Source organism: Symphalangus syndactylus, chromosome 3, assembly GCF_028878055.3.
Source record: "Symphalangus syndactylus isolate Jambi chromosome 3, NHGRI_mSymSyn1-v2.1_pri, whole genome shotgun sequence".
In the NCBI taxonomy this organism is placed as follows: Eukaryota; Metazoa; Chordata; class Mammalia; order Primates; family Hylobatidae; genus Symphalangus; species Symphalangus syndactylus.
This window is the reverse complement of record NC_072425.2, coordinates 58060963-58086543: the sequence shown is the minus strand read 5'-3', so window position 1 is coordinate 58086543 and position 25581 is coordinate 58060963. Positions and strand designations below refer to the sequence as shown.

The following is a 25581-nucleotide window of genomic DNA, read 5'->3' as shown; positions in this document are numbered from 1 at the left end:
CTACTTGTCCCTGTTTCTGTTTTTCCCAAAATGTTAAACCCTTTGGTAAGTATAGTACTAGTAGTTTTACTACTGTAGCATTTAAACATGTGATCTACTATATCAGAAAAATCTTCACTATACTTGAATATAAAATATTTGCGTGTAAAAAAACAAAAATACTAGAAATAACACATGAATGAATTTTTATATAATATAGAGGAATAATATGGCATTTATAAAATTTGGTAAGCATGATAAGAAACCATGCAAAAGTTCACTAGATCACACTATTAAAACAAACATTCATCTGTATGGCAAACACATATAAGTGAGGTTAAAAGAATAAACTGGGCTGGGTAGAGTGGCTCATGCCTGTAATCCCAGCACTTCTGGAAACTGAGGAGGATCATCTGCCCAAGAGTTCAAGACGAGCCTGGGCAACATGGCGAGACCCTGTCTCTACAAAAAAATTTTAAAAATCAGCTGAGTGTGGTGTCATTCGCTTATAGTCCCAGCTACTCGGGAGACTGAGATGGGAGGATCGCTTGAGAGTTCAAGGCTGTAGTAAGCTATAATTGAGCCACTGCACTCCAGCCTGGGTGACAGTGAGACCCTGTCAAGAATACTCCAATACAAAAGTACAAAGAAAGACAGACGAAATCATGTAAAAAAAAATGGTAAAGTTCAATGGTAATAATAGGAATTCAAGCAGGTATAAAATGAAAAAAAGACTATCCCAATGAAGTCAGGGTATGGGAAACAATGTCACTGACTCTCCGGGATTGTCAACAATCACAATTTGGGAATACTGGCATCACTGTCAAAATGTGCATACTTTTAAACCTATCATTCTTATGAGCGGGAATGTATCCTGATGAAATAACTAGACAAATATGTGACTATTCATTAGAGTGTTTTATATAAATGGTGCTCTTCCAACCTGGGTCCATGTGTTCCTGAGCCTACCTGACAGGGCATGTGGCTTGATCTTGGTTCACTGCAGCCTCCACCTCCCAGGTTCAAGTGATTCTCCTGCCTTCAGCCTCCTGAGCAGCTGGGATTATAGGTGCACACCAGTACACCTGACTAAATTTGTATTTTTAGTAGAGACGGGGTTTCACCATGTTGGCCAGGCTGGTCTTGGAACTCCCAACCTCAGGTGATCCACCCGTCTCGGTGTCTCAAAGTGCTAGGATTACAGGCGTGAGCCACAGCGCCTGGCCACAAGGATAGTTTTAAGAGAGTCAATTTCCAGCTCTTCAACTTCCGTATGTACTCTTTCTTAAAAATTATATGCCTGTTGAATGCCTTTGTGGTCAAGGCTTAGGCTGGTTTTCAGGAATCACTCCACCTGTCCTTTCTAACTCCCCTTTCACAATTATTCACCTACTTTACGAAAGAAAGGCATATCTCCTAACCAGTCAAATCTTACTGTGGTGTATTGCCATGAGGCAAAAAAAAACCCAGAGAAGAGGAAAAGCAAACAAAATGCTGGTATCTGTGGTGAATGTAAACGCCTCTAATAAAAATCCAAATTTTTAGCTTTCATAAAATTACATTGATAGTGGATGATCATTACAAATAATTTTTGATGATACATCACTGTGATTTTTGGTCATGTAATTAAGAAGGAATCAAAATAATTGAGTGGCACTATTGTAATATATCTTCTATTCCCAAACTCAAAGTATTTCTATTATTTTTAATTTGCTATCATAAAGAATATTGGGGTTTTTCCATTTTTATCAACTATAAAAACAAAAAAATTAGGGATAGAAAAGGAACAGTTTCATTCATGCAGTAAATAATATCGACCCAAAGATACATGAATGTATAGGGAAAAAATCTCATCTTTCTTATTAAATAAAAGTTGTTGTAAGTAAACATAAAAAGTAATTATTATTTTTTTAATATTTGTTTTATTATTATATTTTAAGTTTTAGGGTACATGTGCATAACGTGCAGGTTTGTTACATATGTATACATGTGCCATGTTGGCGTGCTGTACCCATTAACTCGTCATTTAGCATTAGGTATAAAAAAAAAGTAATTTTTAATTAAAATTTGTAACATTTGTTTTGATCAATCATATATTCTAATAATTGTGAAAACTCAATATAGAAGATATTTTCATCCTTTGAGATTTAATAAAAAGCTTAAAAATTCAATTTATAGAAAATAGGGTCTAGCATGTCGCCCCTGTCATTTTTGTTGCAGATAAGCATGATAAGCTACTCAATAAAATATTTGAAAATATGTGTAATAAAAATACACCATCTCAGGGAGAAGTTCAAACAAACAAACAAAATATATCATCTTATGCTGAAATTCTGTAGAAGTACAACAAAGGAATTCAAGGAGGAAAGGGAAATGATATATAATTTTTGCCTGTTAAAGAAGAGCTGAGCTGTATATAAATGATGGTGGGTATGAAAAAGCAATAATATTTATACTTCATTTGATACATTTAAGGCTGATTTAAAAGTTTTATTTTAAAATGTCAGTATTTACAGCCCCCTCCCCCAAGAAATTACATGCTTTGCAACTACAATGAAAGATTTAGGTATCAACTTTAAGTACAAGGAAATATATGGACTTTGAATATTTTGGGAAAGGATATGCAAGCACAAGTTGTGAAGACACTTGATATATCAAATATGTGAAAACAGCCAGTCCATTAATAAGACATGATTAAATAAACAATGGTATATTAATACACTAGAATATTCAAAGAAGGGTATCAACAAGAATGATCTATATTCACTGACAATGAGCTCTCCCCATACTATTTTAAAAAGTATTTCTATTATTTTAAGCTTATTATCATAAAGAACACTGGTTTACGTTTTTTAAAATAAGCAGGCTTTAAAATTCTGGTCAATGATAAAAGCTGTAAAAGAATACATCACCATGAGGGCAAAAAGACATCCACCAATCTCTTAACAGCAACTCCAATTTTTCAGATTTCAAGCCATGAGATTAAAATGGAATAAATAAATAGAGGTAGTTTTGTTTTTGTTTTTGTTTTTTTTTTGGTAATTTTCTTTACCAAAAAAAGGGTAGGAAGATTAAGGAATAGAAAAAAAATTAGTTTTCTGAGATTCTCATACTGAATAAATTGTCATACATAAACCAGAGTCATCAACTTAAGCATAAAAATCAGTTTATCACTGTGGTACCATATCTCTACATCCTTTTGTTAAAAATTTCCATTATTTGTTTGTCCTATACGTTAGAAGAGATAAATTACAACAAGTGTTTGTTAACCACAGTAACAAAGGGCAGTGATAATTTATTGAGTGATGAGATGTGTTGGATGCTGTGTTAAGTGCTTTATCTACATGAACTTAATCCTTACAATAGTCCTGTGAGGTGTTAGCACCAATTTGCCAAAAAGGAAACCGAGGCACAGAGAGGTTGCATAACTTGACAGAGGTCACACAACTAGTAAATGGTTGGGCTGGATTTCAAACTCAAGTGTCTCACTCTAAAACTCATGTTCTTGACCATTCTCCTGCTTTGTCTTTTTATTCCTTCCAAATAAGTTCACCTCTAATCAATAAAACCTACTGAATATCTAAGGCATTGTGTGCAGGGGGTAGAGGGGGAGGGAGGTAACAACGAAGAGCAAGGACATTCATGGGAATTTCTATCTACTATGATCTCCTTTGGGAGTAAACTATATGCAACCAGAGGAAAGGATGGGGGTAGGTATCAGGAGAGGAAAGAGAACTTGACTGAGTGCCTACTCTGGGCAGTACTTTAATCTTCTTAGCACCCTATGAGAAAAACGATGTTAACACCAATTTTATAGATGACACATCTGGAGCTCAGAGAAACCACATCTCTTGCCTAAGGTCAATACACCATATATGAGAGTAGGGGCTGTCTGTATCAACATGCTTTCTTGAGAAACTACAAGTGGGCCAAAGACATACTTAGTACTATAGAAAGGAAGAGCTGTGGGGAAATTAATACCACTTACAGGTGAGATACAGTTCACATTTATAACAACATAGATAATTTGGATACGTATATCACAGATAAACTAGACAGCTATATCATCTGACATATACTTATTTGGAAGAGTCTAATTTATTGGATAGGATAGATTTTAACCACCTATAAACGTCTTCTTTTTTCTGGTATAAAGTAACATAATTATTGCAATACATTTTTCCTGTAGTAAATTTAAGTTAATACTTTTTTTCCAGTTGCTCAAAAGATTTATAAATATGTAGGTTTTTTACTCAGAAGATAATTACAGAAATCGTAACTTATTGTCAATGCCATTTCTAGGTATATGCCTAGCATCTATATTTCTCTCTCAATTGAACAATGCTGGCACTGGAAGACTTGGTGATACCCTGAAGGAATAACATCAATGCAATCACCACCACGAACCTTTTCTCCTTTTCTCTGCTCTCACTATATGCAGGCACTGTTCTAAGTACTTTTACATGGATTTCTCAACATCCCTGTCAGGTATTATTATTACCCCCCTTTTACACATGAGAAAACAGAGGCATATGGAGGATAAGGCAGTCTCTCAGGATCACAAAGCTAGAAATTACACCCACGTAATTGTAAACACTATGCTACGTTATTCTCGGCAAAATGAACACCTTGGCTACGCAAGAATTAGTTTTTTTTCCCCTATATAAAGTGTTCAGAAAGTATCTGCTCAAGGCTGAAGCTTATGGCCAGGTGTGGCGGCTTATATCTATCATTTTAGTATTTTGGGAGGCCAAGGTGGGAGGATCACATGAGGCCAGGTGTTCAAGACCAGTCTGGGCAACATAGTGAGACCACATCTCTACAAATCGGGAGGCTGAGGTGGCTTGGTTTCTAAGTAGCTACCCTGCTTCCACACAGCAGCCATAATGAACCTTTTAAAACAGGATTCAGATAATATCACTCCTTGGCTCAAAACCCTACAATAGTCTCTCATTTCACTCAGAGGGAGAAAAAAAACAACAAAAACAGTACCTACCACTGCTGAAGGCGCTTCATAACCTAGATCTATCCACCCTCTAACTTCACCTCTACCACTCACTCACCCTCCTGCTTGCTCCACTTTTTTTTTTTTTTTTTCCAAATTTCTTCTGTCTCTCAAGTTTCCAATCCTGTTCCACTCCTGCCACACTGCCTCAGTGATGCTGTAGGACAACACCTGTTTCCATCTCTGAGTTTACCAGTCTAACAGCAATTTCCCCAGACTGGCCCCTTTGTTTCATCTGATTCTTTGCTTAAATGTTACTTTACCAGAGAGGCTGCCTCCTTAGCCAACCATTCTCTTTCCCTTTTCTTGTTTTGTTATTTCTTCCTAGCATTTGCCACCACATGACATATTATCTCTGTATCTCTTTATTGTCTACCTCTTCTGAGAAGGATGCAGAGTAAATGAGAGAAGGGGCTTTGCTTGTTCACTGCTGTATCTTCAGTGTTGAGGCCAGTGTCCTGAACTTGGAAAGGGAGGGGAGAGGCTGGATAACTATTTGTTGAAAGAATGAATAAATGAAGTAGCTGAGAGGTAACAGTGGAGTTCAGGCTAAAGGTTATTTTTTTTCCTTACTTTGTGTGTGGCAAATACTCCCCAGGAGAAGAAAACACTGCTGGCAAGACAGCAGCAACAAAAAGCATGGGACTGGAACAAATAATTGAAGACTCTGGTTGCCACTCATGGGTGGTATAAACATCACTTGGAATTTACAAAACACACAGGCCCATGCTTAACCACTGAAGAATTAGCTTTAGGAAATAAAGGTAGAGGATGGGCAACCGTATGTTTTAAAGTTCCCCCAAGTGATTCTGATGTCCAATCCCTGTTAAAAGCATGTATTCAGAGAAAGAGTCTCAAAAGGCATGTGGTAAAGTATGCAGTAAATAAAATAACACACATTTGTTTTTTTTAAAACCCACATACCTGACTGGGGACTCAAAAATATTGTTGTTTTTTGTTTCTTTTTGTCTTCATGTAAAAGCACTGCCTAAAAAATGAAATAGACTGGTTTACAAAATCGAAAGGAAGAGCATCTGAAACAGCCTTAAAACTGAAACCATATCCAAGCAGAGCTGAAATAAGGAATGTGGGTGGCAGAATTTTGCAAGTTAACTGAAAAGCAAGACCACGGGCAGGAGTTCTGAAACAAGGCCCTGCCATCCGGTGCCCAGTAAGCCTCACCACGCACCACACCCGCACGGCACAGACAGGAGTGCTGCACGTCAGCCAGAGGAAGGAGGGCCCGGGCTGCCAGCACGCAGAGCTGAGAGCACTCAGGGAGCAGCTCCTGAGTGAACAGATGACAGACACGCCTCCTTCTCCGTTTGAGCTAGGTTTACCTGAACAAATAGACCAGTTGGTTTCAGTGGGACAGGTGAGGGGGATCCAAACATACAATCTGATTTAGACATCCCTAAAAAAGAAATTAGCACTTTTTGTTCCTACTTTAAATTGAAAGCAGTAGCCCTGTTTTCAAACTTTCACACAGAGACTTGGTGTGACAGAAGCTCCACTCAGTACACTGGGTGGACAAAGGAGCAAATATCTGAAGAAACAAGAGAGAGCAGCATAATTTTTAGACAGGAAGAAGCAGCTGATTATTTTTTAACTGCCGCCAAAGGAAATTCCTTATATCTATCCCCATGCCTCCACTGTCATTTCACTTTTAAAATATGATGACTACTAACTTTAATGTGTCAAGACTGCATTCTGGAGGGACCACATTTCTAGATAAGTGCTCTTCCTTATGCTTGATAATCCCCCTGCCACCCAGACTACCCGCCCCCCATCTTTTTGAGTTGCTGCTGTCCCCACAGGCTGCCAAAATCATTGGTCTAACTGCTGTGAGAGCTTCCCTAGTACACAACTTAAAACTTGCTGCTAGCGAGAAAAAAGAAATTCATCAAAGCTGGGGCAAATTCTCCACTTTGTTGTACCAAAGAGGAAGACTGTAACAATGTTTCAGTCATGAGTAATCAACACAGGCCTTGAGAATAGGGAATATTTGGGGAATAATTTTGGGAATACTATTTAAAACTTATCTATACTATTTACAGTTTCCTTACCTGTAGAACAGCAGATACTAATGCATTTAATGAAGCTGTTGTAAAAATTAAATGAAATTATCCATGTAAAGTACTTAAAATAGTGCCTAACTCATAGTGAATGCTCAATGAATGTTAGCAACTATTATTATTGTAATTCCTTTTAAATACATTTTCCTCTTAAAACAACAAAAGAAAATCACTTTATTCTGGTATATGTCCCATGTGAGCAGCTAAAGCTGTATCTTTCATAAACATTTAAACCCTACTCTAAAAATAATAGATAAAAATTTTTAAATATTTTTCTTTTCATATAAAGCTCCTTTAAAAAAGAATGGGTATGATCTAAAAATCTCCTGTCTTAAAAAAAGATACACTATATTGCTGAATATGATAAAATAAAATAGAAGAGAGGTATTCTTGTTCCAAGAACTATACACATGGAGTATTTTAAGGAAACTGTAAAGCAGCTGACACTTTATGCTGTCCACAAACGTATATATACAACTGAGGATAGCGACAGGATTGACTTTAATTAGAAAAAAATTACTTCCCAATATTTCTTTTCTATGCTTATCAAATTTCATCACTTGCACAGTTCTGAGAAGTGAGAATGTAAATTGCTTTGTAAATCATTACTTATTATACACACACAAGGTACCCTTATAGTTAGTAGTCTGCTTAAAAGGTGCCTACAATAGACATTTCACCCATTTAGCAAAAATGGCCAATTTGTATTTAACAACTCAAAGGGGCCAGATTTGTGGATGGTGTTAATGACTGCTAATAGATATTTTCTTTGTCATAAGAATAATCATGCTCACTTGTAGAAAATCAAAATGACAAAATCTACAGAAAAAAATCTTCCATAATTCCCCTCTGCAGATTCACCCACTGCTAACTATGCAGCCTATTTCTTTCTGTTCCCTTTTCTATGCATGTGCCTGTGTGTGGCTCACCTGTGTACAGAGCATGGTGTCCTGAGATAACTCTAGCTACCGCCACCCCTGTGAATTGATTTCACAAGTACATATACCAAGTAGCAAAGCTCAAGTTGCGGCTTCTTTTCTGGTCACTGAGGCTACATTTGCAGGTACCAGGGATGACTACACTTTCACCTCACTGATAATCTTAGAAAAGTTCACCAGATGACTCTCATAAGACTCTAAATAAAGCCAGGAATAAGATATATGGAGGATCAACATTAAAGGAGGGGGAAGGATTTTACTTTCTTAAAAACAAGATCTTTTTTGAGTAAATATATTGGTAAAGAAATAAAGATAACTAAAATAGTAAAGAGCTCTAAAAAGGAGATTTCCCTTGAGATGTTAGAGCAAACATCAAGGTGTGATAGGTGTCCATACCTGAAGAGCCTTTAAACTGTGGGCATTCCTTTTTAATGTGCCCTTCTCTTCCACAAATAAAACAACGTTTTTCTCTTAAGTCTTTGTCATCCTGTCTCTTCCATTTTTCTACTGGTGGCCTGAGGATCTTCTCCCTCCCCAAGTCAGCAGCTGCCCGCGTTGGTTTGGCTTTCTGAGGTGTGCACTGTATGGGCTTATCTTCTTTTGTTGACACCTCCCTTTCTGTGCACTTGTTGTGAATTTCTTTGTCCTCTTTGCTTCTTTTTTCCTTGTTCTCAGGGTATCTTTGGTTCAGGGCATCTTCCTGATCTCGCCGCCGTCTTACTCTGTAGAAGATATCATATTAGTAGCAAAAATCTAAACAGAAGCCTAACAAAATATTAAGGCAATTCCCAAAATATTAAGGCAATTCTAGATTTAAGAGACAACCAGGTATAGAAAGTATTAAAAGGAAAAGCAAGAACCTAAATGAAAATCCATCTTCTCTATTAAGATGCTCCCTCAGGGTTTAAGGGTGCAGTTTTTCTTCTTCATTTTCAAAGTTGCTCTAGTGCTGCAAAACCAATAACTGCAATTAGTGGCACTCCTTGGTTGAATGCCTACTTTGACACTGATGTAATGAAAGGCAAATCATCCGTGGAGTGATTTCTTGAACAGCCTTTCTGGCGCATTAGCATTCTTTCTTTACTTGGCACTGGAAGTTTTAGATGTGAAGGCTTAAATTCACAAAGGAACAATGGTTATAAGATTTATGCTCTTAAAATGTCAAAATCATTTCTCCCTTGTCCTAATAATCACTGATTTTTGAGTAATGAAAAAAAGGACTGAAAAAAAAAAAAGCTTCCCAAATTCCAGATAGTAACCTAATTTGAGCACCATGTTTTAAAATATTATTGTACAGTTAAAAACACCACCACTACCACCCAAAACAACGTGTCCCAGGCAAGCAAGTAAAAACATGTCTCTCTTGCCCCCCCAATAAATGCCACCAGAAGAAAGCACGGGGACTAAACTGCATGGCTTACCTACTCACAACAATTATTAAGGGTTAAGTGGAATACAAACAAAGAGTGCTAAAATCCAGTGAACTGTTTGTGAATATAAATCCCAACGTGCTGAACGGTTACTGTACATTAGAAATGTAACTGAGATCCTGAAGGAACTCATTTGACTGTTTACTGACTGAAATGATTCTGAACCTCTCACTACTGTAAAAAGGAAGAATTTTTGTTTCCTCTTTTCACCATGTTGGCAAGGCTGGTCTTGAACTCCTGACCTCAAGTGATCCGCCTGCCTTGGCCTCCCAAAGTGCTGGGATTACAGGCATGAGCTACTACACCTGGGCTTTTTTTTTTTTTTTTTTTTTTTTTTTTTGAGACAGAATCTTGCTCTGTTGCCCAGGCTGGAGTGCAATGGCGTGATCTGGGCTCACTGCAATCTCCGCCTCCCGGGTTCAAGAGATTCTCCAACCTCAGCCTCCCAAGTAGCTGGGACTACAGGTGCCCGCCACCATGCTTGGCTAATTTTTAGTAGAGATGAGGTTTCACCATGTGAGTCAGGCTGGTCTTGAACTCCTGACCTCAGGTGATCCACTCGCCTTGGCCTCCCAAAGTGCTGGGATTACAGGCGTGAACCACTGCACCCGGCCTAAAGTCATGTTTTAAATCACTTCATTTCATTAAAAAACAAAATTAAAAACTTAAATGTATCTGAAAAACTGCTGGATTTTACACAAGTGTATTTTCTTTGTTATAATAGTACCTCATTTAAAAATTGGGACATTAAGAAAATAAAAACACAACCACCCCCTTTGAACATTTACTTACTTTCTCCTCATAGGACAGTCCTTCATGAAGTGTCCGATTTTCCCACAAATTCGACAACATCTATCATTTGGGGCCAGCTCTCCTTCAGTTAACACATCTGGATCAAAAAAGTATTCCTAGAAGAACATAAATATATAAAAGCCTGAACTATTCATGTGAGATTGGAACACAAAACTAACCAGATATTAAACAGTCCTCTTACAATTCAATGTTGATATAACATTACTTTTAATAAATATTATTTATACTGCTTAATTCCAAACAAAATCTAAAACCATCAAGGTCTAACTCAGGATAGTTTTAACTAAATCCATTTTTGTTTATTCCTTTTAGTCACGCAGAGCACTCGTGAGCCCTAATCCTAAAGGTTTAAGCACACTTCTAAAGAAGAGGATGAGTCAGCTTTTCCAGGATGTGGGAGGGAGCTGAGGCCAGGTACACAGGCTTTGTCTCCTCATCAAATGAAAAGGCTAAAACCTAATGAATTGAGAAACATGATTTGCATCATACAGATTATATTGAAGAAAAGAAAAAAAACTATGTGTTTCTACTTTGCTTAGTTGCGGATGCTGAAGGAAAAATAACAGAACAAAGGAAAGATAATGGTCTAGCCTGTAGCCTCTTTGTACTAAAATTAAGGTGGAGGCCAGCAACATGAGCATCCCCAGGTTGCTGGCTGGAAAAGCAGTCTTGAGCCTGATCCTAGACCTGCTGAATCAGAATCTGCACTTTAACAAAATCCTCGGGTGATGTGTTCGAACAAGTTTCAGAAGCACTGGTGTAGAAGCCACATCAATATCTAGCAAAAACCAGATGTACAGATGTAATCAAACACTGAATGTGCCTATAAAGCAATACACTTATGTTAAATTTTAAAAGTCTTCACTGGGAGTACAGAGGGAATAGGGGGTTGTTGGTCAAAGGGTACAAAGTTTCAGATAGGAGGAATAAGTTTTGAGATCTATTGCACAGCAGGGTGACTATAGTCAATAATAGTGTATATTTCAAGATAACTAAATCTCAAATGTCTCCCCACAAAAAATGGTGAGGTGATATATATATATATATATATGTTAATTAACTTGATTTCATCCTTCCATATACATGTATCAAATCATCACGTTGTGTTCCATAAACTATGTCAATTAAAAATAAGATTAAAAAGTATAAGGAAATTAATGCAGAAAAGTATAACATTATTCTTAGCAAGATCAAATTTTTCTAGCCATTTTTCTCTCACTGAAATTATTTTTTTGACATAATTTTGCTTTGTTTTCAATAAATGTGGTTCCTTAAAAACTCGAGTATCAGGTTACATGAGAAGAGATAGCTGTCTGCTGCAGGAAGCACTGTTATCCCCCTAGTCCCAGCAGAAGATTTACTACTTTTTGCAAGCAGATTGGGAAATCTAGATTCTAGATATGTACAAACTGGGCTTGGCCAAGGCTGGCATCAAGCCAAATGCTGGCAGAACAGCAATGCACCTATGAAGGCTAGCACAGATAACCAGAAAAAAAAAAAAGGTAATCAAAGAGGAAAACAAGAATTTAACAACCTCAAATCCATCTTCTTGCTATTTCTCTCTATTCTGATGGCTTCTACCCAGGGATGTTTAACAAAAAGGGGGGCTCTGGGAATTATTCTGTACTATAGTCATTTATTTTGGCTACACTCACCAACTTTCTAAATATTTAAGTTACTACTGAAGTGATGTGTACAAATTAGGCACTTTATTTTTTTTATTTTTTATTTTTTGGTATTTCCAACACACTTACCATTTTTGAGGGGTAGTCTTTTGGAAATCCCTTGACAGGAATACCAAATACTCTTCTACCATTGATAAAAGCCTTCATTATAAAATTTGTCACTAAAAAGAAGAGTAAGAGCTCAATTAGGTGGGTTAAAAGGAAAAGAGATTGTATTACAAATGACAAACTACGTGGGCCTGGTGGCGCCTGTTATTCTAGCATTCTGGGAGGCTGGGGTAGGAGGATCGCTTGAGCCCAGGAGTTTGAGACCAGCCTGGGCAATAAAAGCAAGAACCTGTCTCTATTATAGAAGTAAATAAATAAGTAAAATAAAAAATAAAATTGACAAACAAAGTAACTTACTTTTCCTTGATAATCCAGCTCCAAGATTATGATTCAAATCAAACGGATCTAAGCAAAAAAATTTAAGGGCAAATAAGGTAATCAAATAGAAAATGCCACCATTCATCCAATAAGTAAAGTTCATAAAACAAGACAAGAATATCATCTACTTTGCTTATCATTCATAAGTTTTAAATTCACACGATAGAAAAGAAGTGCAAAAAAAAGTTTTAAATGATACCCGTTAAATGAGCTTAAAAGTTATAATAAAGCTAAGCAATACATATTCCTAAACGTAAGGCAAGTTTTTCCACTACCCTGTTCATCAGAATAGAGGGTACTGCTTTATATTTAAATCATTATAAAGCTCTTTATGTTATGACTGGCTGCCTATTTTTGAACAAAATACTGTTTGCAGAAGACATATTAGCCTGATATTACTTAATGACACTAGTTTTGGATGTATATAGAAGTTATAAATACATTTAAAACATTTTAGCACTAAATGTTCCCACTATGTAACAAATTTCTTAAAGATCACTTTAGAAAATAATTCATCATGGAGATTACAAAACACACTTATAAAACACACAGACATATACATCTGTCCCAATGGCATGCCATTGGCTACCTGGATCTTGGGATACAATTTCCAGTAAAAGCTTAATATAGACTCTCATTTGATCTTACATGTCTGCATCTCAAACATCTTAGATAGCTGTATATAGGATATATTTTGGAATACTGTTCGTTAAATAACCCAGAAAATGGTAGGAACGATGAAAACAATCCTAATGTCAAAGATGTATGTGAGGTGTGAATAAACTGTCTCATGAAATAAATGGGGTTAAAAGCACTATTTCTAAATCCAAATACTGTTTTATAAGTGATCTAAAATAATATACACCCATGATTCATAATGTAGACATTATGTGTAGATATCTAACTTCTATTTTTCACATCCCTAAAACAATATTCAAGAAGGCAAAGAGAAAAAAGCGATGACCTTTTTTTGGGAATCCTCTTATTGAGAACATGAAGGACTGCATGGATATAGCATACACAAGAGAAGTAAAGAAGTAAAAAGAGGCATCTTCCACTTGCCAGTTGTGCTTCTAGTGAACAGTAACTGAGGTGTACCATATTGAGATTGAGACTAACAGTTTATCGAAGTATAGGACCCTTCCTTCAGCTTAACCCTGAGATAATTATTGCTATGAGAAGGTTACCTTCATCAGTTTGGTCATTCTTTCTTCAAGTGATTTTTATATGTGTATGTGTATTTTTGGTTATTTGCTTGGTGTAGTGGAGCTACGACAATATTAGCTACTGTGCAGTTAAAGAAACTACTGCTGGCTGGGCGCTATGGCTCAGGCCTGTAATCCCAGCACTTTGGGAGGCTGAGGTGGGCTAATCACCTGAGGTCAGAAGTTCAAGACCAGCCTGGCCAACATGGTGAAACACTCTCTCTACTAAAAATACAAAAATTAGCCAGGCATGGTGGTGTGTGCCTGTAGTCCCAGCTACTCTGGAGGCTGACAACAGGAGAGCCCAGGAGGGTGAACCCAGGAGGCAGAGGGTGCAGTGACCTGAAATTGCACCATTACACTCCAGCCTGGGTGACACAGTGAGACTCTGTCCCCCGCAAAAACAAAAACAAACGACTACTATCACCACTGAAATGCCTCAATTCTAAAATAGCTGGTTGTATGATTATGAATGAAGCCTTCTTTTTAGTTTAGCCTATTACTAACTGCTTGTCTGAAAGTAATGTAAAAATTAGAAGCAAAAGATAATAAACCTTCAAAACTTAAAAAAGAATACTTTAATAGGCCGGGCACGGTGGCTCACGCCTGTAATCCCAGCACTTTGGGAGGCTGAAGTGGGCCGGATCACCTGAGGTGAGGAGTTCGAAACTAGCCTAGCCAACATGGTAAACCCCATCTCTACTAAAAATACAAAAAAATTAGCCAGGCGTGGTGGCACGGCATCCTGTAATCCCAGCTACTCAGGAGTCTGAGGTACAAGAATCACTTGAACCCGGGAGGTGGAGGTTGCAGTGAGCCAAGATTGCGCCATTGCACTCCAGCCTGGAAGACAAAGTGAGACTGTCTCAAGAAAAAAAAAAAAGTAATACCTTAATAAGCGACAGATGATGATAAGAACTGCAGTGATAACGAAAAGGAGAAGTAAGTCAAAAGTTCTATGTGTTTGATACATGAGATCTTTAAAAAGTCAAAACTATATCTGTAACCCACGGTGATCTGAAATTCATTTTACAAAAGTTCACTGTATTTTAATACTGCCAATAGGCAGAAATAATAAAACCACAACTTAGAATAGTACGTATTATTTATGTGATACAAACACATTAAAAAATAAAAATTTAAAAATCTTATTAAAATTAAAAAAATATTTCTTAGGTCATTTCGCAGCTAAAGCATTTAAATTCCATTTTGTCTTAAAATAAGAATCCCACAAATTGGAAATAAACAATCAACTATTAGCATCAATGGCTCCAATAGATCACCACATTCAATAGAAAAAGAAAAGGCGGCCAAGCGCAGTGGCTCAGGTCTGTAATCCCAGCACTTTGGGAGGCTGAGGTGGGTGATCACCTGAGGTCACAGGAGTTCAAGACCAGCCTGGCCAACATGGTGAAACCCCATCTCTATTAAAAGTACAAAAATGTAGCCAGTTGTGGTGGTGGGCACCTGTAATCCCAGCTACTCAGGTGGCTGAGGCAGGAGAATTGCTTGAACTCAGGGGGCGGAGGTTGCAGTGAGCCGAGATAGCGCTACTGCACTCCACCCTGGGCAACAAGAGCAAAACTCCATCTCAAAAAATAAAAAAATAGAAAAAGAAAAGGCTTCCATATGGTCAAAATAAATGCCAAAATTTATATACAATTACTTATAGGTGAACTCCATCAATAGCAAATGAAGATCTTGAAAATTCACTTAGTGGCACTCTTCAAACCCCCGAACAGGAAGGTTGTAAAAGTCCCACATTCTTGAAGCCGACTAATCACTACTGCTGCCTTATCCTTCAGTATGTGTCCAACAATAGCAAAAAATTTGTCATGGTGAAATCGCTTCAGTCATTTAAAAGCAAATCTGAAGGCTGGAAAGAGAAAAGTTGGCCTGGTATGGACAATGAGACTGGGGCACAGCACACCCCAAGCAGCTGGAAGAGCTCTGCAAGGAGGAAGAACAATGTCCTTATAGTTCAAGCTCTATAGTCTATTCGACTTCAAGTTTAATTTTATTCATACCTTCAATAACAATGTATTTTGAGGTCCACTGTTTCTTAAAAGTTGTAAGCAGACTTTTTCTCCTGATGCTAATAACATGTTCTTTAAAATCAAATTCCTCTGTGTAGAAACGAAGAAGGCCCAACCATAACTGCCCAACAGATTCTGTATTTTTTCCACATTCTGGCCAATAGGTAGGCTAGAAATAGAAGGGAACAAGGGATACTATGGTTTTTAGTGAAGTGTTAATATCAATATTCATTTGTATCTTAGGGAGTAAATTTGGATTTATTTCTAATTAACTAGAGCTCAATTATGCAACTTTTCTTTCATATTTAAAAACATAATTTAAGTAAGTTTATTAATCTCTACTCTATGACTTGGAGATAGGAAGAGCTCAGAGTTTTCAGTGTCAAGTCTCGGAACACGTTAGTCAGAAGATCCAGAAATAGATTCTAAGAGCCTTGGTGATACGTAGGTTAATAGACCTCTTAAGCTCAATGAAAGTCTTTCTAAACTCTGGGTACATAAACCACAGAACAAATATTCATTCACTTGGAATAAGGTTACTTAACCACTTGGAATTATTAGGCATTAAAGAAATACTGGATATAGACCCTAGAAATTCACTTGGCTTAGTAAAAATATTTTCACATCAAAGAAAACATCTGAAAACAATATTTTTTTTTTACTATCATAAGATATATATATATATACAACAAGCAATAAAATAGTTGTTGACCATCTACACTGTAGTATAGCTAATTTTTAGTCAAGGATATAGGAAAATCTTTACTCTTAAAATACGTACCAGTTCATCTATTTGATCAAAAAAATAAATATTCCAGCCATCAACAAATATTTCAGGTTTCTTTTCACCTTTGTATATCTGAAATTAATTTTTAAACTATTAGTATGGATTACAAACTTAATGCATTGATACAAAAACTTCTAGGAAAATAAGGTAAAAAATTAACTACAGAATCACAGAATTTTAGAGGAGGAGAAAGGCTCAGAGATCACCAGTTTTCCAGATAAGAAATACAATTTCATTCACTAATACCTCTTGAAGGACAGGAATGACTGGTGGATTCCTCTGCTGGAGAAAATATAGCACCATAAGAGTATATGCATACGATGATAAGCTGCCTCTAGATGCATCACCAATATCACACATCTAGACGGAAGGAAAACCAAGAACAAAGGAAAGGTCTGTTTTCTGCTAACTTTGCATCCATTCTATTATCACTAAAAGTAAAGTGCATATTTTGAAGACTAGTATAAAAATCACATTTTCAAAGGCAAAATCAATCCAACCTAGCAAAGCAGTGGACAGCTGGCTACGTGCAAGATCAGGTCATTGTATAAAATTCAGAACAAAATTTTAGCTTTCTTCATAGGGTCTCCCAAATAGCTACATGAAGCATTTCACATGACTATAGTTCATTAAAAAATAGATTTATGTTTTCAACAATGTTTAAAGATGCAATGAAATTTCCTGATAAGTCACAATAGGAAGCATACTCACCTTTGTAAATACTTTCATGGTATAGCACAAATACTTCACTCTGGGATCAATGGCGGAATAAGCAGATAAAAGCCTTGTGTTATGAAGGGCCTGTTAAAAGGGAAAATAACACTATAAGACTAACAATGAAGTGTAAAGGGTTTTTTTTTTTTTTTTGGTTGTTGTTTTGAATAATGGAGATGGGATCTCACTATGTTGCCCAGGCTGGTCATGAACTCCTGGGCTCAAGTGATCCTCCCCCATCAGCCTCCCAAAGTGCTGGGATTACAAGCATGAGCCACCACGCAAGCCTAGATGAAAAGTTTTAAACTGGAATATTCTAAATAGGTTTACAGTCTGATTCATTTTAGGAAGAAAACATTTCAACTGAAATTAACCTTTTGTTTTTTTCCCTAAAGACAATCTTCATTAACTTACTAGATAATAATAAAGAATTATAAGTAACATCTGACCTCACGGCTTTTATACGTCCTTGGTCTGAACATCTAGAAAGTAAGGGCTGGTGAAATAAACAATCAGTTCCCTTTCAGTAGATATAAGATCTCTCTGCACAAACACCCCTTAAAGGGTCAGAGAGGTCCTATAAATCCCTGAAACATATCTGAATTATCTTAGAATCCTCAGCCTCAGAACACTGCCAGGTTCACAGCAAGTAAGCATAATAACTCTTGAAAGATTGACTAAGATTAAATGAATGACTTCTTTAACTTGAGGTTTTTGCAAGGTGAGACATTTGTTCCCTTAATCTCTCTAAACAAAAAGCCTGAAAAAAATCTTACCAATGTGTTATACAAACTGATATCTACTTCCAGACCACTTCTCAAATGGAAGAACTTCACAATTGGCACCTTTGCTGTTGTAATAGGTAAGATGTTTCTCAGACCTAAGTTGGGAAATAAAATGTTATCATTAAATACAGCAGCTGGGGATATGAGTAACTCTTATGTCAATGTTTCAATATAAAATGGTGTAAACCTAACTTTGGCCTGTTTCACTGCATTCATTAGGACTTGTCAAAGAATTCTGTTATTAACAAACGTCTGGGAAGATTAGTCTGGCAAAGTTTACATTTATTAAACATATTGATATTAGAACTACAAGAATCAAAGAGTCACTCCCCTCTGGGAACTTACTGGATCATATGTGTACACGTGGGCATGTGTGTATATGCATGTGTATGTGGGTGTCAGTAAGACAAATACCAAAACAGAGGAAACTACTACAGAGTCTGAACTATGTGGTTCCCACCTGTTCTCTCCATGTGACTATATCTAATTTGAAGAACAGCCTAAGGGACAATTATCCTCCAAACAAGTTACTCACCTTAAAGCTAGAAGTTATGAAGTTAACAGGAATTAACTTCAATGGAGAGAGGAAATTGCCTGAGCTAAGCTTTGAAAAAGAGGGAGAAAAACCAGCAAAAATAGTGACAGTTGAGCGAATTTACCAGGCAAGGCAAACTGTACACAAAAAGTATAGATGCCTGAAATAGAATGGTATGTTCAGGGAAGTTCCAGGGAATTGTGTAGGTTACCGAATGAACTTGAGGGAATGGAATATGAGGCATAGGAGATGGTGGAGAAACTGGGAAGGGTCTAACTACAGAACATACACATTTTGCTAAGAATTATCCTTAGAATCAAAGAGGAGCCAATGAACTGCTCTAAGGTGGGAGGAAGCACTGACCACATCTAGTTAGATAATACCCTTGGCAGTGGACAGACTGGAGGCACCAGGAATAGAGGCAGGGTGACTACTTATGAAAAATAACTGGATGTGAACTTTCATGGTGGCATGGGAATACACAGAAGAAGCAAGGCATGTTTGAGAGCATCTGTAACTGGATGGGAAGCTAAGGGTAGTAAGAGAGGATCTGGGCTTTCGGAGTAAGAGCTATCACTTCCTGAGCACCTAATGCATGATACGGATATGTGAAGAGTCCTTTACAAACATTACCTCCTTAGGTTTATCACCCTCATCTTACAGATGAGGAAACAGAGACCCAGAAAGATTCGCTAGCTTAGGAATATGCAGCTGGTAAATTGTGGAGCTGGAATTCAAATCTAGGTAAGATTGACTCCCAACTTATACTGAACCTAGTGTGGGTCAGGCTAATTATCATTTCACCCATTTTGTTGATTCCAAAGATGCCGGTATCAACAACCATGAAAGAAGATTCGGAAGGAAGCGCAGATTAATGGAGTTGGTTGCTGCAGAAGGGAAGCGGTAAAGTGAAAGATAAGCTCATTCTGAGATGTCAGAGTTTGAGTTTCTTCTGAGAGAGCTAAATGGTGGTTCCTAAAAAGCAGATACATAGTGATCATATCATAGAACACAGGACAAAACAAGTAGGTAGAAGACATTTCAGGAAAAAATCTGTGTGCCAGACAGAGGAAATGAAACTTAATCTCATGGAGAAAGGGGGCAAGGAAGCTCACTTTACTGAATACTTAGAATATGCTAGGCTTTGCACTTTACGTATTATCTTTCTTAAATGCCATAGAATTGTTATTTCCACTTTAGAGATGAGGAACTGAGTGCTTGTTATGAAGCTGAGTGACTTTCTGGGATTGCACAGCCAGCAAGGGGGAGATAGAATTTAAAATCAGAGTCTGATTCCAGAACCTCCACCTAGTACTTTGCTATCTTGCCTCTAAATTAGACAGAGGCCCTTTTCTTCACATCCTTCCCATTCTGGAATTTGACACTGTTGATCATTACAACACTTCAAAGTCTCGGATTTATTCACAGCATATCTTCCCAGTTCCTTTTCAGTCTCTTTTCTTAATTTCTGTCTAGTCTCTTTCTCTCAATCTCTCTCTTTTTCTTCAAGGCTTTCAATGCAAAAAAACTGTTTTATTTTCATCTTCAATTCTGACTGGCAACCCCGTATTTCTAATTGCTTTCTAGAATGTTAAGTCTTGGAGATTATATGCTCATGGCAAACTAAACACTTTCACACAGGTGTTCTCTGCAAACATTCCTGGTTCTCAAATACCCAGATAGTGACCTCAATCCTTACTTCCTACTTGCAGGTACCAAATCTAGGAAATTTTCCCACTTGGAATCTCTCATATCTTTTTCCTGTTAGCACCAGTGGCACCCTGGCTGAGGTCCTGCTGCCCTGTCGTCTAGATTATACTTTCCCTAAAATACCACACCAGCTGCCTAAAAATCTTATGTTATGCTTTTATTGGGTCCTTTCCCTCCTGAAGAAACTTCAGTGCTTCCAAATATCTATAGACTTCATCTTATCTCCTAGTATTTCCCATTTGAAAATCTCCAAATATACCAATCTTCTCACTGCTCTCCAAAATATCCCACAGTCTCACATTCACATATATGCACTTAGAAATAATTTCTTTTCCCATCCTTTTCAAATCACATTCACCATCAGCTGAGATCATAGCAACCTCCATCTCTTCCATCAACCTCCCCTGTGCAACTCTTTCCCACATTCTCTCTTCTTAGAAGTTATTTAATTGAATATTACCTTACATTGTTACATAGTTTGGAAGATTACCTTACCTCTTAAGATATGGAAGCTTTCAAAAGAAAAACATACAGATTTTTTTACTTTTCCACCATCCCTAAGTGCCCAACACAGTGCTGTGCACACAGGAGGCACCCAATAAAATACCTGGGGAGACTGTTCTAAAGATACGAAGTTTTAAACACAGCCCTCTAGCTGTTACGAAATTCTTGTTCCAGGCAATCTGCATTCCATTATTACTATAAATCATCTGTGTGCCTAAGTCATTTCTAATCTAAAAATGATCTGTTTTTAACATCGTTCCTTCTTAGGAAATATACACTGAGGTATTTAGGGGAAAGGACATAATGTCTACAGCTTAATCTCAAATGGTACAGGAAGAAATTGAGAGCAAGCAAAAGATGGAATGATGAATCAAATATGGAAAATGTTAATTGGTGGATCTGAATAAAAGCTATATGTGGAACTCTTTATGCAACCTTTACTGCTTTCCTTTAAATGTGAAATTAAATTATTTCAAAACACAAAGTAAAATCTAGCTCAGTACTAAAAAATTAATAGTCATGCTAACTTAGTACTTTAGTTTCTTTGCACAACCTTCAAAACAAAACAAAACAAAACAAAATACATCATCTTTAGAGGTGGAATTCCCAAGTTAAGGGAAATGTTTACTTCAATGACTAAAGAAAAGTATATCAATGCACTTTTTTTTCTTTTTTTTTTATATTGTTCTGCCCTCTGTGAACAAATCAATGTACATTTAAAAAAACAAAGCCTAACCCAATTTCTGTATACTTTAGGTTAATTTTTATTGGGAATAAACCAAAATTAAGATTTTTTTTCCTCCTGTTATTTAAACAACATGGTATGCACTTTATTAACCCCTGGGGAAAAAATTTCAAAGAAAAGTGGCACTCAAGGTATATATATATGTGTGTCTAGGTGTATGTGCACGTTCATGCTGTGACTTAAAGTCTGTTCCTAACCGAAATGTACAAAAACTTTTCATGGACAGACCATGGATTTTAAGTTCCTCAGGACAGGGGCTATATATTGTTCACTTTCATTTTCAGCTGTTAGCACAGAAGTTTGCTGAACTACATTTTAAAAGAAGATTTTCACTGTTAACAGTATCCATAGCTGCCATGACAACGAAAGAATATGTTAACAGCATTTCAATTCTGTGCATGGTTTACAAAATCTATACATTTTATAGCTGTAAATACTCTAGAAATTACCCAGTCCAGATGTCTCAATTTATCAACGAAAAAAAGAGATCAGGCCAAGCGTAGTGGCTCACACCTGTAATCCCAGCACTTTGGGAGGCCAAGGCAGGAGGATCACTTGAGCCCAGGAGTTCAGAGACTAGCCTGGACAACCTAGCAAGATCCCATTTCTTAAAAAAAGAGATCGCTTCAAGTGAAGGACTTGTTCAGGGTCATATACAGCTTGTTGAGCAGAACAGCTGCAAATTCAACCCACAAGCCCAGTCTGGGGTGCCTTCCTTGACACTTCACACCATTAGCAACTCCTACACTGACTTACACAATGCCAACAAAGGAAAAGGATTTACAGCCTTTCTTGCCTGTCTGGTGTAGGCTTTGTCTTGAAATAAAACTGAGCTAGGCAACAATATGCACATAAATTATCACCAATTCCTCAGTCTTTCATACTTAAGCATACGAGATTTTAGACATTAATATTGCAATTATTCTACGAATGAGCCACTATACTGCTTCATGGCATTAGTAAACTCTAAATACAATTGGCCTTTCATGTCTGTGGGTCCTGCATCCCCATATCCAATCAAACACAAACCAAAAATATTTGAGGGAAAAAAGCAACTAATAAAAAACTAACGATACAACAATAAAAAAATACAAATAAAAAATACAGTATAACAACTATTTACATAATAGTTACACTGTATTAGATATTATAAGTAACCTACAGATGACTAAAACTATATGGAAGGATGTATATAGGTTATATGTAAATACTATGCCATTTTAGATAAGGAACTTGAGCATCTAAGGATTTTTTTTTATCTGCTGGGGAAGGGAGGGTGAGGGGCGATGGGTGGGCCTGGAACTAATACCCCATGGATACCGAGGGAAGACTATATAAAACACTAATTAAAAAGTCAGAAATATTTTTAGAAAAAATTTACAGAGGTACCTGAATGTTTTCTGAGGACTCTTGCTAATTCTTCAATAGTTCTGACACAGTCCAATCCCTGCAACAAAGAAGGCACAAAGAACTTAACCAAAACTGGAAGACAGGTTCTGAAACTGGCTATAGTTTCCATTACCTTCAGAAATAATGTAATTAATTTCATGTCAGTCTATATATATATTTTTCCTTTCTAGTTGGGTATTACGAGTCAGTATTCAAAGGAAATATCCTGAGGGTACAAAACCCACTAAATACCCTACTTCCTAATTGTTTTTGGGTGTGCAACAAAGGCTAAAATCAGTCAGGAAGCCTATGGACCTAGGGCTTCCAAAAAAGTCTCTGAACCATGGTTGAGGACCTTCATTTCTTCCCCTCCACATAGTATCACTCGGACGTACCCCATGTCCCAGAATATATGAGAGGAGGCTTCTGTGCCCCAGGTCATTTATTCTAAGTAGACCTTCTATAGTTTAAGAGTTGATGAATTGCTGTGGAGAGTGATTAAGCTCAAATTATTTCCCTATAGGACTAGCCAGAATTATAATGCATATAACTAAAGTCATACAGCAAATATAAATAGTCTTTGATAAATCATTCTTAAAAACATTTGGGCTGACTCAACATACGCCTTTTTGATGGTTATAAAAATCCCAGAACATACTTGGAATGTTACTTTAGAAATGCCCTCAAAACTAGTTTACAAGCCATGTAAAAAAATAAATAAATAAATAAACCTTGAGGATGTATGACAGGGTCATTCCATATGTTGAGCCAATCTTGCTTATATACTTTATTCGAATTCAGGCTAGATCACTTTTGACTATTTTCCCAAATCAGATACATCCTCAAAATAGAAAGACTTGAAACTAAGAAAAGGTACAAAAAGGTCTTCAGCAACAGCAGCATCATTCATTTGGACATCTAGCATTTGGACTGCTGTTAAGGATTTAAAATAATAGGGACTCAGCACTTCTCAGACTTTATACCTTTATATAGTGTTTTATATTTTATAAATGCCTTCAGATATCCCAGGGCCTGGCAAGCTTGTTTTGCCTTGCACGCCATATGGTCTCTTACAACTACTAAACTCCGTACTTACAGAGTGAAAGCAGCCATAGACATTACATATGTGAATGGGTGTGATTCTGTCCCAATAAAACTTTATTTACAAAAACAGGCAGTGGGGGGCTGAATTGCCCAAGGGCCATCGTTTGCTGACTCGTGACCTACATGATCCATGATAATGTGTACAAAAATCAGCAGAGGCAGGAAGAACAGATACTATACTTTACCGATTATTTACCAAAGACCACATGTTTAGGTACTGATGAAACCAAGTTTGTCTCAAATCCAGGCCTCTGGACTCTAAGGTTAGTACTCTTATCATTTACCACACTGCCTGTCTGGTAATAAACTTTACAGATAACCTTACGTGGGTGTGTGATCCAAGTCAGCATAGTGGCCAAGCCAATGGGACACTGGAGAGGCTGGTTTGGCTATGTAGAATCCCCAGGCAACACTTTCCAATCCACTTTTTGCTACAGGGTGAAAGTATAACCTTTCTACTCCTCACATTCCTCACAACCTTTCCAAGCCTCTTCATGTATTTGGCCAGAGACTGTGCCAAACAGCACACTCTATATGGTATGCCCTGATAAATTTGGAAAATACCAAGCTGTAATGCCAGTCTAGATTGGTTAAATCACACTGCCACAGCAAATGGAAGTTTTATGTGGTCACTGTACCTCAGCAGTTTCAAGTCCATTAATTGTCATACAGACGTCAAGGTCACTCTGTTTGAACCCAAATCCATTTTTGGAGGAGCCAAACAGGCTCAATTTAGTTCCTGTTAGGGATATATGAAAAGTAATAACTAATTACCTGAGTACATTTAATTTTTGATCAAAATGGCCATCTCATGAATCAAAAACACCCAGTTGTTTAACTATCCTGTATTAATCTCATACTTATGTTCTTTGATTAACTGGTCATTTATTCTAAAGTCTTTTTCTCTCAGAGCTTCCTTTACATACAAGCTGTATATGGCAAGAAAGATTACCAGGTGCTCCTTTATTCTTAAATGCAAAGACATTTCAAGGAAAATGTTAGATCACCTCAACACATTTAATAATGTAAGCTTAACTTTGACTCTAAACATAGTATTAAATGAAATTCACTTATGGCACTTGCTAGAATAAACCCTACGCTGTTTCTGTTGGTAAATGAGGATTTGGCAGACCAAGGACCATCCTGGGTATATTGCAAAACAATGGAAACCCTGATTCTCAAAATCAGTGTGCTTGTAACACATGAACTCATTTGGAAGAAAGGTTACACTACTTTTCTTAAAAATAAAAAATACATCATTTACCTGGAAAGTCCTGTCTTATGAAACTTTCTAGGTTTTGCCGAATATGTTCACGAGCCTGATCTTCTATAATTGTTGGAGAAAAATCCTCTGTTTAAAAATAAATAGACATATTGACAAAATAAGCCTGTTGACACTCTTAGAAAAAGCTGAAAAAATTTATTTTTTAGAAAATAAAACTTACAAGCTTAAATTTAAAAATTACTAAATCATTGTGTCTTCTCAGTAGACAGCATTAACAAGGTAAAGTTTGTTTTTTTTATTTATTTTTGAGATAAGGTCTGGTTCTGTCAGCCAGGCTGCAGTGCAGTAGTGTGATCTTAGCTTACTGCAACCTCTGCCTCCCAGGCTCAAGCCATCCTCCCACCTCAGCCTTCCGAGTAGCTGGGACTATAGGCATGTACCACCATGCCTGGGGCTAATTCTTGTAACAGTAATGTAAAATTTAAGATGTC

General features: G+C 37.0%; 1 protein-coding gene across 6 annotated transcripts in view; it reads right to left on the bottom strand.

The window, feature by feature from the left end:
* The window catches only part of TUT7 (terminal uridylyl transferase 7), a 65602-nt gene that overhangs the window by 5139 nt on the left and 34882 nt on the right, over positions 1-25581 (bottom strand). For 4 of the 6 annotated variants that reach the window (XM_055272069.2, XM_055272072.2, XM_055272071.2 and 1 more), the window contains 12 exons: positions 25130-25216; positions 24504-24604; positions 22762-22819; positions 17870-17973; positions 17091-17180; positions 16626-16739; positions 16374-16451; positions 15584-15761; positions 12331-12378; positions 11995-12086; positions 10220-10335; positions 8394-8719 (listed from right to left, as the gene is read on the bottom strand). In XM_055272069.2, the coding sequence (XP_055128044.1) occupies positions 8394-8719; positions 10220-10335; positions 11995-12086; positions 12331-12378; positions 15584-15761; positions 16374-16451; positions 16626-16739; positions 17091-17180; positions 17870-17973; positions 22762-22819; positions 24504-24604; positions 25130-25216 (1392 nt within the window). Of the gene's footprint in view, positions 1-5908; positions 5973-8393; positions 8720-10219; positions 10336-11994; positions 12087-12330; positions 12379-15583; positions 15762-16373; positions 16452-16625; positions 16740-17090; positions 17181-17869; positions 17974-22761; positions 22820-24503; positions 24605-25129; positions 25217-25581 lie in introns of all 6 variants that reach the window. The other 2 variants (XM_055272073.2, XM_055272074.2) reach the window with 2 other exon arrangements.